Below are 18,231 nucleotides of genomic sequence, written 5' to 3'. Positions count from 1 at the left end.
GACAAGGTAGAATGCAGCTTGCTGGAGTAAGTGGTTGTATTTTCTCTATGGCTCGTGACTTGGGAGGAGGCTGCTTGTTTGTTTTCTGTGAAAGAGGGAGAAAAAAGGTTAAACTTGAATCAGAGACTTAGGACAAGGAGGACAGAGGACAAGGAGGATTTGTTTAGAGAGCACCCAGGCAGTGTGCGAAGCCCACCCTTGTATTCAAAGGGCCACGCTCTTCAGCTGTTGAAGTGCTGAAGTGTCTAATGTTAGTGGCCGGGGCTGCTGTGTGGAAATAGGTTACTGGGGAAGTTTTGTTTCTGGGGAAACAAAGCTGTTTTGTCATAAATCTGAGACCTAAAGCGTGGGGATGGGTCTGACTTTCTTTGGATAAAATCTGAAAGCACTGCCCTGCCCTCTCACTGCGGTTGCCCCCTTCCCTTCGTGCCTTTTGCATGATCTGCACGCTTGGCCAAAGGGTCTTTCGAGCTTTTTCCATGTAATGCTGCAAGTTTGTAAGCAAATGGGATAAGCAACTGAGAAGCCCCACTCAGGAATGTGAAGTATTTCCAAGTGGCTCTTTCCAGAAGTGAGGCAGATTCCTTCTGTGTGGATCACGGCTCCTGCTGCACTGAGAAACTTTCCTCCCTTTCCTTGGATCACTGGTGGGAGGCTCCACAGGGAGAGGTCCACCTCTCACCTCTCCTGCTGCCCTCCTTGTACTTCCAGAGCTCTGCACCTCACCCCTGCTTTATTGTGCTGCTTTTATTCAAATACTCCTTAGCAGCAACCAGTAAAAAATATCAACTCCTACATACTTGGGAGTATTTGGAGAAGGTACACACCGTCTTTGGAGTCACAATATGACCCTGTACAGTGTCTCTCTAAACAGCCATAGGAGCTGCTGCATTTACAGTGTCCCTCTGCTTGACTCAGGTTTTATTGCCATTGTGACCATCCCACATTCACTGTTAAACCAGTGTTACTGCTGGAACACTTTATGTTCCGGGAGGGACAGCTATACATTAGAGCCACCTTCATTTCTTCCACAAGTGACATTATTCCTTCAGGGAATAGGAGAGTGGCTAGAGGTGGTAAATAGTGCTTTTCCCAACATCCCAGGATAGTCTGATTAAATAAGAGAAAGACTGTGTGCAATTTGGCTTCTTGACCCTGGGGAGAACCCAGGCAGCCAGGTGCTCCATGAAAGACAGCACTGCAAGTTGAAGGGAGGGGAAGGAAGGACCAACTGTCATGAGCTGTCAGATGTCTAAAGAGTGATAGACGGGGTTATGAAATTCAGAGCGTGAGTGGGAGAGGGGCAGGGGGCTACTAGGTAAAGAAGAGGAGGAGGAGGAGGAAGAAGTGGCCATGAGCCTTGCCCAAGGGACAGGTTGGGAACCATTGGTCCAGTGACCGGACTGTGGGACAGGAAACCGGTTTCCTTTATCTGCAGCTAATGGGCTGTGTGACGTGGACAGACTGGCCTACTTCTCTTTGCCTCAGTGATCCAGTCTGCAGCCAAGTGACCTCATCACTGGCCTTCCTATGTGAGAGCTTCCATAGGCTCCCTGTGCAAAGTTTATCCTTTGAATTCTACCAACAACCACCCCTTGCTTATCACTGAAAGGCTCACATACCACCGTTGTCAGAGCGCGCCTGGAGACACGATTTCTGACAGGTTCAGAGTTAGAAATCAGCAAATGCGAACACTGACCTTGCTAGAGCTTTTCTCCAAAGAGCTGGGATGTTCATCTGAGCTGCTGAACCTGCTGCTCTTCTCTGCCAGCCCTGAATGCTTGTTTTCGCCACTAACATCGAGTTGCCCGTGGCACTGGCTGGGCATGGCCCATATCTCGGACTGCAGAGAGCTGGGAAGCAGCCAGGCATTATGAAACAGGTTGGCTGGCAACTGGGATATTGATGGGAGGACTCAGGGAGCACGGAGAGGTGCATTGCTTTGGGGGATTAATGCCTGTCCTGGCTGGAGCTGCTCCTCCCAGCCGTATTTGGACATATGACTTAATCCTGATCCTACCCAATCTGTCAGTAATGAACACGTAGAAGACAGAGTGCATTCCACCCAGGAGAAGAGGGCTCAGCCAAGAAGCTTCTAACTAGGTCACTGATGAGCAATCTTTCCCCTCCCTCTGTGTCATTTTTATTAATCACTTGAAAAATAGGTTGAGTAATGATTGCAAGCAACTTGTCAAGCCAATTAAAAACAGAGAAAGGTAGGGCTGTGAAGCTGAAGACAAATGCTGTGCTGGTTTTAAATGAGTGTCTGTAAACCCCACTGACCCGTGAGTAATTGCCTCCGAAAAAACTGGCAGCCTGCGTGTTTCTCGGTGTGAAGGTTTGTTTCTTCTGGATCCACAGGGCAAACAGTTCATTGTGGTCCAGAGAGGTATCACCAGAGCAAAATCACTTTGAATCTGTCTTGTAGCTGCCTTAGTCTGGTTGGACTATTAGCATATAGACTCTTCAGCAAGGGCTTGTCAAAGGGTTTCATGCACTTTGGGTGTGAAATAAAATAATACAGAGCACTTGCTAGTGAAGGTAGCTTATTTTATGTAGCTTGCTTGAACAGAAGTTCCCGTAATAACTTTATAATCTGTCTGACTGGAAGCTAAATTGACAAATCTTCTTCTTTGTTGAACAGTGTTGGACTTTGAGGGAAAAGAGCTGCTCGGCAACCTCAGCAGCATCTTGGTTCAATGTGTTGAGTTTCCCCAGGGTGGATTCTCTAGGACCGTTCAGCTAATTCAGCCCTGGGTCTTTTTGGTTTATTTTTTACGTGTCGGATGGATTGTATGTGCCAACAATAAATATTTATACTCCTGTATTCCTTTTACTCTCTATCTGTAGTTTGTCTCTTGTGAAATACGTGCCAGCACTGTGGGTGCTGTGAAACAGCATTACTCTTTGGGAGACTGTTGTATAGTGTGTTAGATCCTGCTGTCCAGGATGTTTCTTCCCATCTGTTCCTGGCTCAAATCCTCTTCTCCTTAATTTTAGTTGTTGCTTTTGGTTACCATTCATAGATTGAAATGTGATATTAAGGAGGAAGGTCCAAGTTATGCCCTGCTGCCTTCTCTTGCCGCTGTTCTGTCAGCTGGGTGGCAATAACAAAGTGACACAAATAAGCTTTCCTGGGGGATGGTTGAGAGCAGCCTTCTTCTAAAACTGTTTATGAAACAAATGCAAGAGCACATGCTTCCCTCCTTCCTAAAAGGAGTAGCAGCCCAGGGGAGTGGAGGGCAGCTCATGAGCCTGCCACCTCTTCAGCATTAGGTTCTTGTTTTGTATCACCTCTGTGGAAGCTCAGATTAGGGAAGGGTGCAGGAATTCTGTTTTCTACTGGGACAAGGGATTTGTTTAAAGCCCCCTGCACTTGCCAAGCAATAAATAAAGTTAAGTGATTTGCCCCCATGCTATCGTGGAGGGCTCTCCCCACTCGGTTGTAGAAATCACAGTCAACCCATGGCTTCCCAGTCTCCTTTCTTTCCTCCCCATGCAAATTGTTGGTTCTTTCCTTGTGGAAATGTGTGCCTGAACCCACCTGTGTTTTCTGCCTTCCAGAGTTAATGAGCTCTATGTGGATGACCCAGACAAAGACAGTGGAGGTAAAATAGAAGTGAATCTGAACATCAGTTTGCCAAACCTGCATTGTGAACGTGAGTACCCCTTCTCACTTAGCAGTTTTGCTTTGTGTTTTAAGTAATACTTGAAATGAGCCCACACTGGTACAGTGGCCCTTCTGTAACAAGGTGGATGGAGATCAAGTAGCTGCAGCCTTTACCAATGTCCTGTTGCTTTCTCTTCCAGGCCAGGACACTTGTTTTTTGGACCTTGGGCTCACTCTGCAGCCTGTGTTAGTGGCTGCTCTCCCTTACTGGATTCTTTCTAAATCTCATTTCCATTTTCTTTAGAGCAACCTTTTTGTGTCTGGGAGCAAGAAACCTCCCAAGTTTCATTCGTAACTGAATGCACCAGCTGGTTGTTGTTTTTTTCCCCAATCACCTGCTTGTCTACCTAAAGTTTTTCTGTTTTTGTAATTGCAGTCAGCTGGCAGGACATTGGAGGTATATTTGTGTCAAATAGGCAGTGTGAAAAGTTTGGTGGCAAGGTTCTTTCCGGTATAACGATACTTGAGATGTCAACAAAAGAGATGTGGATTTTTTTTCCCAGTAAAAGCAACGCATGCTTTTCCTGTGCAACTTTCCTGTTCTTTTGTTTTGAATTTTTTTTCCCTTCTCCCTTCCCACCCATGCAGTGGTTGGACTAGACATCCAAGATGAAATGGGAAGGCACGAAGTGGGTCATATTGACAACTCAATGAAGATCCCTCTCAATAACGGGGATGGCTGCAGGTTTGAGGGCCATTTCAGCATCAACAAGGTGAGTAGGAATGACAGTGAGTGAGTGTGTGCTGACAGGGGAAATGCTGGCAAGATCCATTTGTAAAATGCTCTTGAAAATCTGTGTGTCAGTGCCTCTCCTGCAGTGTGTATGTTCACGTCCCTGATCAGGGGGAAGGTTAAGTCTCGGTGCTGCAGATGGTGGGGGGAGAGGAGGCTGCATGGCCAGATTCACAGGAAATGTGTTAGATCAGGGGGGTTCTCTACTCTCCAAAACAGATAATTGAGATGGAGTTGCTGAATAGCAGAGAGCAGCTCTATGTGGCAGCCAGTGCTGCCTTTCAGTGCAGCAGCCTAATGTTTAGAGTATCTGTGTACTCCCTACAAACGCCAAGGGGCTTCTATGTTTACTTGTCACGACTTCTGCACCTCCAGAATGTGACTCACTGTGGAGAGGTCTTTGGCAATGTCTCTATCCAAGCCCTCTTTTGTTCCGAGAGCCGCAGAATGACAGGAATGTTCCCTGCTAGAGGGTGCCAGCGGAACAGAAGCGGCTCCGTGCTGGGATGTTTGGAATACAGCACGAGGCCTCTGCGCATGCTTTGCCGGGATGCTCCGCTTCTGTCTCAAAGAATGAAAATCCAGGCCTGGAGGAGGCTCCTCTCTGGGATGGGTGTGTTCAGGATTGAATAATCTTGCTATGTAATGCTGGAGATGACTAGCTGGGGTGGGGGAGGCAGTGCTGGGACCCGCTGATGTCCTAAGAAGGGCACACCCTTTATTCACTCCTCTCCGTGTACCACAGGCTACAAAATCCTACTTCCTTCTTTTCCTCCCAGGTCATGTTCAATCATATCTAAAAATAACAGGCAGAACCTCTTACTGGTTCTTTGGCATGGAAAGGATTAGGGACTTAAAAAGAGGACATTTGCTTCTTTGCCTCTAAGCCACCAAGATCGCTGGCAGCTGATAGTCCACAAAACTGGGAAAGAGCTTCTTGCATGGTAGTTCTTGTACAGATAATTCCCAAAGCATGGAGCTGGGAGGTTTGCCTGCTAGATGTGATGTGTCCTGCTCGCCAAAGCAGCTCAGAAGGGGAGGGATGTATGTGGCAATGAGGAGCTTCCTTCACTTGCTTAATTTGTGCCTCATATAGTGGCTGGGACAGCTGTCACAGAGAGGGGACCTGGTCCGGGACTCCTGGCTCTGGCAACCTGAACCTCTTGTGTGTGACCTGGAGGTCTACGTTCCCTTGGCAGGAATTGTACAGGCTTCTGTGTGAGCTGGGACCTGAAGTGGGACCTGGCCAGGCTTTGAAACTTGACCAAGGGTTGCACTTGGGTGTTACTCTCGAACCTGAGGAGGGAGGACAAGGTGACAGTGAGATGATTGTGTGCTACTTACTGCCGAGTCTGCCGCCCTGTTTACTGAGCTTGTTTATGACACAGCTGGTGTCCACACCTGAAAGTGTTCCCAGGAGTGCACCGCTGTTCCTCAAGTCATTAAATTAGCTTTCCTGAAAGCACATGGAACCGGCATGTGGCCTCCCGTGGCCCTGCTGGTGAGGTGTCTCTGCAGAGAGCACCACGGGCACCAGTTGTATAACCGTCCTCCCACTCTTCCTTAGGCTGTGCCACATTGCTTCTCAGTTTTGCCTCATTTCACAACCTTTTCTCAATAGAAAAATATTCTTGCACGCTCCATAACAGTGATTGAGCTGTATCTGCTGAAAGACTTCATGGAGTAGGGCTGGTGACCTGAAAAGTGTGTGCACGCTGGAGTGGTCCCATCAGAATGACACTAGTGCTCACTTTCTGTCTTGTAACTGAGTCCTTAAATGAAATTTGTATTTTGCAGAACTTTGTATTTGCCTCCATTTAAAAAATTAAGAGGAAGGGCTCTTGCTGTCTCCTACCAGGGCTAGAAACTGAAGATCTAGATTAGTTTGTGTGGGAAGGCCCCTTAGGTTTGGTGGGTTTTTTCTCTTTTTATCTAAAACTCATTCTTAGGCACAATCTCAAATGTAAAGTTGCTCACAACCAGTACTGCAAGAAGAATAAATCCACAGTGTTCTGGGCTGTTCTGCAGCAGTGGGGCCCATTAACAAATGCGAGATGTGGGAGTAAAACATTAAGCAACTGTTTGTTGCCTGTCAGAGACAGGAATTTTATTTTAATGGGGATGAAAGACATAGCCTTAAGTGTTGGGAATCCCTGAAGTTGGGAGTGATCCACTCATCACCTCCTAGTCAGCAGCACTAGCAATGTGAGGGTGCCAAACTCTTGGGCTGCGGGATGTATCCGATCCGAGTGTTCATCAAGTGCCTTTCTCTGACGTGCCTGAGGTTGTCCACTGCTCAGTAGGTACAGCCTGGATGGATCCAGGCACTTGCACGTCATATCACAGAGCCGAGCAATGCCTTGAGGGGTAAAATATGAAATCCTGTCTTCCCTGTCCTGACTAATTCCAGGTCCCTGGTAACTTTCACGTGTCGACGCACAGCGCCACTGCACAGCCCCAGAACCCCGACATGACTCACGTCATCCACAAGCTCTCCTTTGGGGACAAGTTACAGGTGAGTCCTCGTCCCTGAAAATTCCCTGGCTGCAGGGGAATGCAGTGAGAGGGGTTTAACATCAGATACTTTGGGTTTTATGGAAGGGCCATGTAAAGTGTGGGGAGGCCATAAGAAAGGACTGCCTGGGTCAGCAAGCCCATCCCTTGTGTCCGTGCAACATCTGGAAGGGTTCACAGCTGGTTCCCTGCCACCACTTCAGGGAGGAGCAGTGTCCAGTCATAGAGTAACTTCGCTGTTTTCTTCTGAAACTGAAAGTGCTTTTGGAAAACTGTGTGGCTGTCTTCCTGCAGGGAGTAGGCATGAGGATTCACGGCTCAGCAAAATCCCATTTTCAGTATTAACACAGCAAACAAATCCTTCTGCCTTTGTGGAGAAGCAGTGAGTGTACTCAGGGAAGATGTGTGCTCGCTACTGTCTTTACCACAGCACCAGTCAAGTTCTTTTTAATTCATTTCACTGTACTTAAATAGCAGACACCTATTAGTCAAATTTGTTGTATGAAACACAGGTTAGACTTGGAACTGCCAATTCCCTGCTGGGAAGAAGCTGAATGTGTGCCCTTGCCCAGTGGATAGAATTTCACCAGGTGTTGCAAGTTATGTAATAATACCTGATTTCTCAATAAGGGCAGATTACAGCACTTCTCTAGCCTACTTCCAAGGAGCTGGCATCACAGGTGGGAGTTATGCATGTGCACACCCAGCTTTCGACTCACCCTAAACATTGCTTACCCATAGTCTCTCTGTAATCTTCCTTCCTCAGCACAGACGTCTCATTAGTCTGCTTCTTGTACACCCACTTCCAAAACCCTTTTTCATGCTAACAAGTCTAAGCGTTGCTTTGTAGTCTTCTGATTCTGCTCCCGGCTTCTTTTAGGAAAGATCTTGTGTGGGAACGGTGAAACATTAGCATATAAATAAGCTTGGCCTAATGTCTGTAAAGCACACTGAGATTATGAAAAATATTAGGTAAGTGCTAATAGGGAGTTCTGCAGTTTGCGTGGGAAATCAGTGCTCTGAGGGAGCATTCCCACTGTTTTATCATGGAGCCTTGGAGTAAGGGAGCTGAAGTGTGAATCAGCATGAAGGAGGAGCCTGGACAGTTGGGGGCAAAGGAGCAAGTGTCTTCAGTGCTGGTGGTGAGAAACCTGTCTGGCAAACAGGTAGTTGGCTCCTGATTTGGACAAGTTCAGATTAGTATTTTCAGAGTTCAAAATAACTACTCATCGTCTCCGTACACAAGAAGGGAGCACGTAGGTGCTGCTGATCCTGTAGGCAAACAGCAGTTCAACAGCACAAATTAAAGGAGGATATTTCAGTAAACAGGGGCCACCAAGACTCAGCAAGCACCGAGAGCCAGCTCTAAACCTGTCTAGGTGCACCTTTGAATATTTTGGGTTGTCTCTACCTGCTTTGATGTAATACATGCTTACATTTCTTAAACAGGGTGAGAAGCTTCTCATTCACTTGTGTCATGTGCTGGGAGTTAGTTCTTTGTAGGTTGTTACTGACCCTACCAAAATGATCCACTAAGGTACAGGCTGTGTTCTCCAGAAAAACCAGTCTGTTTGACACACAGATTTGAATCTCATCTGGCATCGAATGAGCTTCAAGTCTTCATCAGTACTTCATGCACAACAGTGGCAGACTTTCTGTAGATTTTTTTTTCCCTCATTTAGATGAGACTGAAATTCAAGGATGAATTTCAAGGATGAAGTTCTTGCATGTCAGGTAACCCAGTAAAGAAAGAGGTGTGGGAAGTAAGAGATTATGCATTTTTAATTGTAGATTTCTCTGAAGTGCTGGATCATGGTGTTGAATAATCCCTGTTTTAACCTTGTGTGGTGTCTTCCCATGATAGTTGCAAGGTTGGAAGTTATTTTAGCCTGTTGTTGGTCTCTGCCCAAGTTATACGTCCACATATGTTGTATGTCAACACTTTATTCTTCTGTAACATGGGCCTCAAAAAGATGCTTGCCAGGACCTTGGAAACCCTGTGCTTTAACCTCTGCAAGCACATGCAAAGACATATAACTGGACATATAACTCAGGCAGAGACCAAGGACAGGCTAAAATAACTTCTAACCTTGACCTATCAACACAAGACCCTTCACAAGGTTAAAACCAGGATTATTCAACACCATGATCTGCTACTGAAGAGAAATTATGATTAAAAAGGCACAATTTCTTACTTTCCACATCTGGCTTTACTGGGTTGCCTGTCATACAGGACCTCATTGGTTTGAATTTTGGTCTCATCTACATGAGGGAAAAATCTACAGGAAATTTGATGTGGACCTTGTAGTCTCTGGCTCAGATGTGCTGTGAGAGACTGACTTCCTACCTGTATCAAGAATAGAACATAATACTATAGCATAATACTGAAGAAGGGACTTCTCTTTCCTCATATGCCTTTTACAATGAGTAAAGAATAAGTACAGCCTGCACATATAGTTTGGGCATGGTTGCTGCTGTGTAAAATATCTGAAATGCAGTGAAAGGCACTGCAGCAGGTTCAGCTGCTGCTCTTGCTCTGCTCCTGTTACCAGCACCTTCCACTTGAACTGGGTGATGATTTTGTCTCTCTAGAACTTCCTTTCTGCTGAGCAAAACTGGTTCAGTTGCTGCTTCCTCCAAATCATCATCCACTCCATAGTGTTTGGAATAGGGAAATGGCCTTTAGGATGAGACAAATACATCCATGTGCTGTCAGTGTTGAGAGAGTCTGGAGGAGATTGCACTGCCCCATTGCTGAGGTGAAACTCTGTCATACCCATGACCAAATACTTACTCCAAACTCTTCTTCCCTATTGTCTGACTTAAGGTCAGGAATTTCTAGGCTGTGGAGTTATTTGTCCTTTCTGTGTAGCTTAATGTACACTGCGTGAGTGACACAATGTCTGAACCTACAGCTCTTGCTGGGGGATTTCCCTGTCTGGAGAGTTCACAGATGGATTATTCTGTTGGTGGACATCAGACTGCAGATCACAGTATGTGCAAGGCATGGGATGGAAATCCTGTTATTCTGGGCAAACAGATACTTGCATGCCTGGGATCAGCTGCAGGAAAAGCTGAAGGGATGGCAGTGATGGCATGTGTCCTTCCCATCTCCAAGGGCACAGTATGACAACTGGGCTAATGAGTGCAAGCTGTGCAAGCCCAACTGCTCTGACATGTCTACCTTTGCAGCAGAACTCCCGAGTTTTAACCTGAGTGTGACTCCCATTTAGTTCTCTTTCAGTCTGATAAATTAATGTCACAGTTAACTCTGCTCTTAGGAAATAATCTCACAATGAAATTTCACAACTGGCCTCTTCCAACTGCAATTCCTTTAGCTTTGGAGTGGTTTTGGAGTTTCATCTTGTAAGGTGTTGTGAAATCAACTTTTTTACTTGGAGCCAACCTCTGTGATGATGGTCACTGGAAGATATGTCAGGTCATCTTTTACTGGGTTGAGGCTTTGTTTTCGCAAAAGGTTGAATCAGACTGATCTAGTTACAGGATAGGGAAGCAAAGATCAAGAGTATCAAGTCAAGGTTTCTTCATGTGCCTTTTTGCTTTCCAGGTCCATAACGTTCATGGAGCATTCAATGCCTTGGAGGGAGCAGACAAACTCAGCTCAAATCGTATGTACTCCTGGTGATTACAGGTCTAAGCCACTCTCTGCAGGAGGGAAAACAGGGCCATTCATACAACACTGGTGTATCCAGAAGTCTTTAATTCACCTCTTTAGCCAAAATGATCCAGATGTTGCTGGCTGACATTTCCATTTTCTCCAGTACTACTAGGAAGGCTTAGCCCAAAATGTCCTTTGCGGCCCTTTTGCAAACTGGACATTGTTTCCAGCTCTGTTAGAACTTTCTCTGAACTAGACATATCCTATTCCTATAGTTCCCCCACCACCAGAACTTGCCCTTATTCTTGTGTCACAGGTTAGCTCCTACCTAAAGTTCTACACTGTGGCTGGAAGGAGAGGCATTTTCATTCCCCTGCTTTATGACCAGCACACAAAGGGGAATTTCCAGTGCATGCTACAATTCAGCATGGAGTTTTTCTCTCAAATGTTCAGGCTCCTGCAGGACATCAGTCCTGCCCATTTCTTGAAACAAAACTTCTGTGGCTGTTCCTGAAGATATACAGTTGTGGTTTGGTTTTTTGTGTTTTCCTCCAGGAGCCAAATGTTGTGTTACACTTGGCTAAAGGATCCTGCAGAGAAGTAAGATAGAATTCTGTTATAGAATTGTTTTAGCAGACACAAAAAATGGTACAAGCCATTTAAATAATGAAAAAAAAAAGGCTAAGCAGCTGTAGGAGAAGGAAGAAGAGAAAGAAATATGGGAGCACAAGAAATAAGACTGCACAGATTGTGATGCCTCAGCTGCTTCTGTCAGAAGGAGCTCAGTGAGCTTCCCCTCTAACCTGAGCGAGTTCCTGATTTTAACCAGGCTTTTGTGGTGGTGATAAGTGTTACCATTTATAGTTGCAACCAGTTGGGAAGGTTCAAGTAACCCAAACCCTGTGGGTTGTGGTCCTACAGAAGTGGTGGGCGGGTTCTGGTGTCATCCAGCTACCTGACAAAGCTCTGTTCAAAGGACACAAATGTAGGATGTGAAATTGTGGCTTTGTCACAGAACTTGAGATAAGGAGGAGGGAGGTACCTTTTTTGTGACTTCCTTTACTTTGAAATGTTGTGTAGGCTGTGTCCTTTCTCTGAATGCTAACGTGTACTTTCCTTTACTTTCCTTTGACCACAGCTCTTGCATCTCACGATTACATACTGAAGATAGTCCCGACGGTGTACGAGGACATGAGCGGGAAGCAGCGATACTCCTACCAGTACACGGTAGCCAACAAGGTAAAGAGGCAGGCAGTTCTCAAGGAGACTCCTCATTGCAGCCCAGAGGATGCCTGGAGGATGTTCAGTCACCATTCTTTCCCCCACCCTGCTCTGTGCTGCGCCGTGTACATGTGTTTGTAGGTGAGCAGTAGCCTCTGCTGGGAGAAGGAGGAACTGAAGCTCTTCAGAGCGGGGCTTCCCGGTGCTCCTGGTGCTGGCATTTACCAGGACTGGGGGTTGAGAGGGCTTGTCAAAGCAGGGGGTGATATTGTTTTCATTCCTGAGAAAGGTATTCTTCCTCCTGACTTTCTCATCTGATAGTTTAACTGATCTAGATTTATGGGAGGTTTTCACATGCTGCAGGAGCTCTTGTTGTTTTTGTTTGTGGATCTGGATGGAAACTGTAACCCAGCTGAAGATAAAAAACATCACTTACACCTGGTTTCAATTATAAAAGAGTCTCATTTTTGATGGGTGTATCAGACACATAAATTAGCCAAATTTGTAGCTTTTTAGAAATATTGATTTCAGACATTCAGCCACTGAAACTGTAGCAGCAAATACATACTGGTTGACTCTTTCACAGTTCCTGCTTTGTTATAGTGGATTATCACGGAATCATTTAGGTTGGAAAAGAGCTTCAAGATCTTTGAGTCCAACCTGTGACCCACCTTGTCAGCCAGACCAGAGCACCGAGTGCCTTGCCCAGCATTTTAATAATACAGTGACTTGAACATTTTTTTTAAGGGAAAAAAAAAAGAACCTACTTTCTCTTTAAGATGAAAAGCATCTTTCAGTTTAAAATTATTTGCCATTTGTGTGCTAAGTGAAAGTCCAGAATCTGTTAATAATATCTAATTACTGCTGGTTTGCCCCAAGTGATAATCAAGCACACACTCTACTGGACTAGTTCTCAGATTAATATTCCCATCTAGTGACTTTTGGCCTTGCCTGTATAGTGTGTCCCAGGGATTTGGACATCTCCCTGTGTTCAGATTACAATGTATTTGTTCTGCTTAATGTCACAACTGCTGTTCTGATAAGACTCTTGCGATAGAAGTTCTGAAAGTACTTTGGAAAATAGACAGGAGGAGCTTTTGACACTTCTGTGAGCTTGGCTGCAAATGGGGGCTTTCAGCCAAGACTGACTCATTAGGGCAGGATTGCTGTGGGGAAAGGGGAGAGGAAGGAAAAAACCTGTTCAGTTCTGTCAAAACTGAAGTGCAGAGAAACAGTGCTGCCTCTGCATTTTCTTCTTTTGGTGCTTTAGTCCTTTACTCCCAGCCTGATCAGTGGGAAAGAGAAATGAGAAGCCATTGGAATAGTCTGGCACAGAGTGATAAGTATGAAGAGATGAAGAGGGTCTTAAGTGTGGACTGTGTCTCCTCTCTTACCTCCTACACCCTCTGTTTCCTCACTTCCCCAGATAACCACAGTCCCAAGATGTGTTGCAGAACTTCAGTAAGAGCCCTGAAAAATATTATAACTAGGGGCTTCTTCTCTTGTCATCCATGGGAAAAAAACTCAATAGAGGGCAATTTGGGATTTATATAAGATTAATGAAGATAAGTGCTGTTTCGTTCCCTCAGAGCTCACAGAGAGCAAAATTGTATTTTTTATATCATGCTTATTTGTATCATGCTCAGTGTCCTGTTGCTCTGTTGCTTATCTTTTCTTCATCTTCCTTGAAGTATTTGCCTATGTGTAGAGGAGAGTGGAAAGAGAAGAGGTGATCTGAGTTGGCAGCATGTCACAGGGCTAGAGGAGGGAAGATGGAGAGGCATTGTATGCCATGCTGGTGCCAATGGCTCCCCTTGGATTTCTGGGTCCCCAGCCTGCTTTTCTTGGATTTTTCTTCAGTCTGTGAATGCCCTCATAACTGAAAACTGATGTCTGTTTCCACTGAGAGCATAAACAAAATATTATCTCAAAAAGATGTGACTTTTGATGCCAATATGATGTTAGTGTCTGTTCTGTATGGGCAGTGTGCATTGTGTCTTGCTGGGGGGCTGGCCTGTGGCTGATGGCCCTGTATCTGTTAGGAAAGAAATGGATCAAAGGAGATCACTGACAATCTGAAGATGTCTCTCCTGAACCAACCTTGAATATTTTTTGAACCTTTGTCAATAATTTTCTGTATGCAGTTTCATTTTAGCTTGATTTTTAAACGTGCTTTAAACATGGCTCCACATGATTCATACTGAGTGGGCAAAGCATTCCCATTGTTGGTCCCAGTGGGAAAGGGGCCTTACAGAGGAGTGCAGGGATTTTCAGGTTTTTGCAGACTAAATTCCATTTGTTTGATAAATGTCCCAGTATATTATATATATACAAAATATATGCATACATATGATTTACAGTGCAAAAACTTCACCTCCAACCACTTAAAAGCTGTTTGGATTTAAACAGAGCATCTCTGAACTAGGGAATCAATGTCATCCTTTCTATTTAGTTCTGTAACTTTGAATGAAGGTGAGAGTAATCACCATCACTCTGTTCCCAGCTATATCATTATCAGACTGTATACCATTATCAGACTGTATATCATTATCAGACTATAAAGAGCTTGTTTTCCTGTTTGATAAAGATGGGGGGTGGGCAGTAATACATGAATTCACTGTTTGCATCTTTCTGTCTGGTGATTAGTACAAAACCGTGGAGTAAGAGCCAAATCCACAGAAGCAGTTTTATTGCAGGCACTCTCTGGGATGAGACTGCTCACATTTTCTGCCATTTTCTCCCCCACTTTTGTTTTCTAGGAGTACGTAGCCTACAGCCACACTGGCCGCATTATCCCAGCCATCTGGTTCCGTTACGATTTGAGCCCCATCACAGTGAAATACACAGAGAGGCGACAGCCTTTGTACAGGTTTATCACATCGGTGAGTTACTCTAAACCTCTAATTCTCCCTTCTCCTGCCTGCCTTTCATTTATCTTCTGAGCCTTTCTTGCCCAGAAGAATTGACTGTGACGTGATTGAGATAAAGCAGCACATCATTGTGGTTGTACTGAAGTGTAAGTGAGGTGACTGGTAAGTCCAGTGCTCTGACAACTTGATTGAATAGCTAGGCACAAAAAGAAGGAAAATTACACTATTCCAGAGGTGCCAGGCTCTGTCCAAGCAGGGTGGGCTTTATTGCAGCATGTCAGAAACTTGGAAGTAAAGCTAACATGGTGTGCAGTAAAGCTGCAATGAACTGCTTGCTGATGATGAGATTGAACATGCAGAGTCATAGGATGGTTGGGTTGAAAGGGACCTTAAATCTCATCTTGTCCCACCCCTTGCCATGAGCAGAGACACCTTCCACTAGACCAGGTTGCTCCAAGCCCTGTCCAACCTGGCCTTGAACACTTCCAGGGATGGGGCAGCCACAGCTTATCTGGGCAACCTGTGCCAGACAAACTCATCCTGCTCTAACCTAGAGAGGTTTGCTCTGTGAAAAGTTCATCTGAGGGAAAGAGAACTGTTTGATGACACAGAGCTGTCTATCCTTGCTATCTGCTGGTCATTTGGATGGCTTTTACAGTAAACAGAGACAAAACAAGCAACAGAGATATTACCACCACCACATATCTCCTTCCCTACAAGACACTGAATGCAGGGCAGTTGTTTTACTCAGTGCTGCTACTTGGCTTAATATGGGAATTCCAGTTCCAAGCATTTACTTCAGGGTAGAAGTGGAGAAGAGCTGCATTATCAAATTCCAGAGGTGTTTTCCTGACGAGTTACATTCTGATCTGCCCAGATAGCATTCTGCAGTACTGATCTCAGCATCTATGACAAAGCTGTGCTGTCCAAACTGCTGGTTAGGAAAAGAGCTATTTAAAGATCCTCCAGAACTTTTAAAAATGAGTCCCCAGGGATTTGGCTTAAAATTCAAGCTTCAGTGTGCTGTGCCAGTGAGGCATAGTGGAGTGTGAAGGAGTTGATAAATTGGCTGGAATGAAGACCTCAAATTTTGATTTTTAAACTGTTTAACTATTTTAATTAGAAGTAGCATAAACAGTGTAGCTGTGTTGCACTTCAAGATTTTGATTTTACAACTTCTGATAAACAGCAAGTTCCTTTCACTTAACTTCAGACACACTTGTGATCTCTAGGATACACAAATCACAAGAGAAAGGGACTTGAAGCAAAATATAAACATTGTGGTTTAAGACTTTCTCTTCTTAGCATGTCTGATTTCAAAACATAATCCTAAAAAGGGACAAACATCAGCATTTCATGACTTGGCATCTCCTACTGCTCCCATATCCTTCCCTGACAGTATGCTCTCAGAGCTTTCCTGTGCATCTTGTTGGGGGTGAGGGTGTGGAGGTGTTTTTAATGGGAAACAGGGTTTGGAAATCATTAATAGGTGGGATTATTGTCATGTCCATTGATTCACTGCTGATATTCCATTGTGTGCATATAAATAGCATCTTTGTTGAATTTGATACCATGCTTCCGAGTTTACATAAGGGGTCCACAGGAGAGGGTTTCCTCCCTGTTTGCCACGATGACCTTTTGGATTTGTGTCTCGTTTGGATTTGTATCTCATAACCTCAAAAACTGAAATGCTTATTTCCTACTGAGAATCCAAAAATAGAACAACAGATTCACATCTATTTCCAAAAAGGTTTAAAGGTTGATTAGTTTTCATCAAATAAGGAATTATGATGAAATATGAATTTCAGTTACTCCTCTCTTCCTCCCCAAAATAACAGTCCTCTCCACATGCCACATTCCTCACTGGTCTGAGTTTTGCATCACTGACTGCAGCTTGAATTTTGCCCTGTCCTGTCTTTAAGGTTTGCCAGGTGGCTTTCTGGCTGCTGGACTGCTTAAGAAGAGTTTTACAGTTGATTTTTGGCTACTTTTTCTGGTCTTTTAAATGGCCATAGTTTCAAGCAGCTCACTTGGGGCCTTTCCAGTTGATCGTCCCTGCTGTGGAGGCTGTGGATGACGCTGGTGCTGCAGTGGGTGCTGCAGTGACCAGACCCTCGTCAGACGTGGCTGATGCAAAGGCAGATCCTTGTTCCAGGTGCTGTCTCCTGGCTCTCAGTCTGGCCCATCTGGCCCCGGTACAGGTGACCTGCTCTCGCTCTCCTTTCGGCCGGGAATGTTGTACAGGAGGGCAGCCTTGGCTGTGGATGTGCCACACTTACGGCTTTACAGTGTCCAGGGTGGCACTGAGATGGTTGGAAGGGGGAGCAGGGGATCAAAACACCTCTGTCCTCAGTTTCCTTGCCCTGTTTTGATGACATGATCTGTTCCGTTGTGCTTTAGCCTCTTCCTGTATCTCCAGCATGGCCTTTTGCATCACAGTTTCCCTGGAGACCAGTTAGTGATGATCAGCACTGGGCTGAGGGCCAGACACAGCCTGGGCTGGGGCATGTGGAGTCATTCCCAAATCCGGCTGGCCATGGAAATCATCAGCTTGTTCTGAGCAGCAGCTGTTCAATTTAAAAACCACAAAAGAGGCTCTGGGATAGGGGCTCCTTGATTGTTTACTTGGGCAAGGACGTGGCTTTCACTACGTTGAAATTTGTCCCAGGGATGGGGGGTGATCCTGTGGGCTTGAAAGAGACTTCAGGGAGGAAACGGTGTCAGAGGGAAGGACACACTGTTGAGAAATGATCCCCATGTGAGAGATCAGATGAGACAGGGGTGTTGGCTGTTCAGCAGACAACCAAAGGCATCTCCTCCTGCTGCTGAGAAGGTTATCTTTGATATGATGATCTTTGATACTAATGAGTTTGCCCTCCAAAACTTCAGCACTGCTAAGAGCAGCATTATAGCACTGTAGCAGCATTCCCAGATTTTCTCTGTTCCCACTCTCATGCCTGCTCCTTAGATTTTTTTGTGGTATGAAAAGTTATCCTAATTTTCTGTACAATGTGAGAGGTGCTTCCTGTGCAGGACAAAAGGCTTTGGTTTAGCTTAAATTTTACTTTACATGTTATACTCCAAAAAGTAACTAAGTAAGATTTTATGTTACTTGTGGGTCAGTGCTGCCTCTGTCGCTGTTCTGTGAGTTTTCCAGGGATCCTGGGTTTAACCACAGAAACTTGGCATAGTGTTAAAACACAGTTGTTTTTGCCTGTTAAACTGCACTGCTTAAAATCAAGGCATCTCCCCATAAAGAGAAGCCATTCAAGACCTCATGGCTGAGGTTATGGAGCAAGGGGGAAAGTTTCGCTGCTGAAAATTTATGAGTTCCTGTAAGTGGCCAAACTGAAAGAAGGTTTTATCATGAGGTCAGTCTAGGGGCTGGGAGGGGAGAGCAGGCAGAAAAGCAGCCAGAGTTCTGCTGAAACATTCAAAATCCAAAGAAATTTTTTTTTCCTGGTATGAAAGGGCTCATCTGGTCTCTCTCTAGGTGTGAGAAAATTAAACTGAAAATAATGGGATGGGGGAGCTGGAATGGAATGGTTGCAGACAGAATCATTTCATCCATGGGAGCTGTTACTGGCAGGTATCAGATTCAGCC

The 18,231-nt window shown here is 45.1% G+C and overlaps 1 protein-coding gene across 1 annotated transcript in view; it reads left to right on the top strand.

Annotated features, from left to right (window-relative positions):
• The window catches only part of ERGIC1 (endoplasmic reticulum-golgi intermediate compartment 1), a 60,426-nt gene that overhangs the window by 35,310 nt on the left and 6,885 nt on the right, over window positions 1–18,231 (top strand). The window contains exons 4-9 of the mRNA XM_027901342.1: window positions 3,565–3,659; window positions 4,259–4,383; window positions 6,814–6,918; window positions 10,486–10,546; window positions 11,675–11,775; window positions 14,517–14,639. Of these exons, the coding sequence (XP_027757143.1) occupies window positions 3,565–3,659; window positions 4,259–4,383; window positions 6,814–6,918; window positions 10,486–10,546; window positions 11,675–11,775; window positions 14,517–14,639 (610 nt within the window). The remainder of the gene's footprint in view (window positions 1–3,564; window positions 3,660–4,258; window positions 4,384–6,813; window positions 6,919–10,485; window positions 10,547–11,674; window positions 11,776–14,516; window positions 14,640–18,231) is intronic.

The sequence above is a fragment of the Empidonax traillii genome, unplaced genomic scaffold (assembly GCF_003031625.1).
Source record: "Empidonax traillii isolate 1590-97213 ecotype Southwest subspecies unplaced genomic scaffold, ASM303162v1 scaffold22:size5013007, whole genome shotgun sequence".
In the NCBI taxonomy this organism is placed as follows: domain Eukaryota; kingdom Metazoa; phylum Chordata; class Aves; order Passeriformes; family Tyrannidae; genus Empidonax; species Empidonax traillii.
Note: the sequence above shows the minus strand (reverse complement) of the source record. Positions and strands in the feature narration are given on the sequence as shown.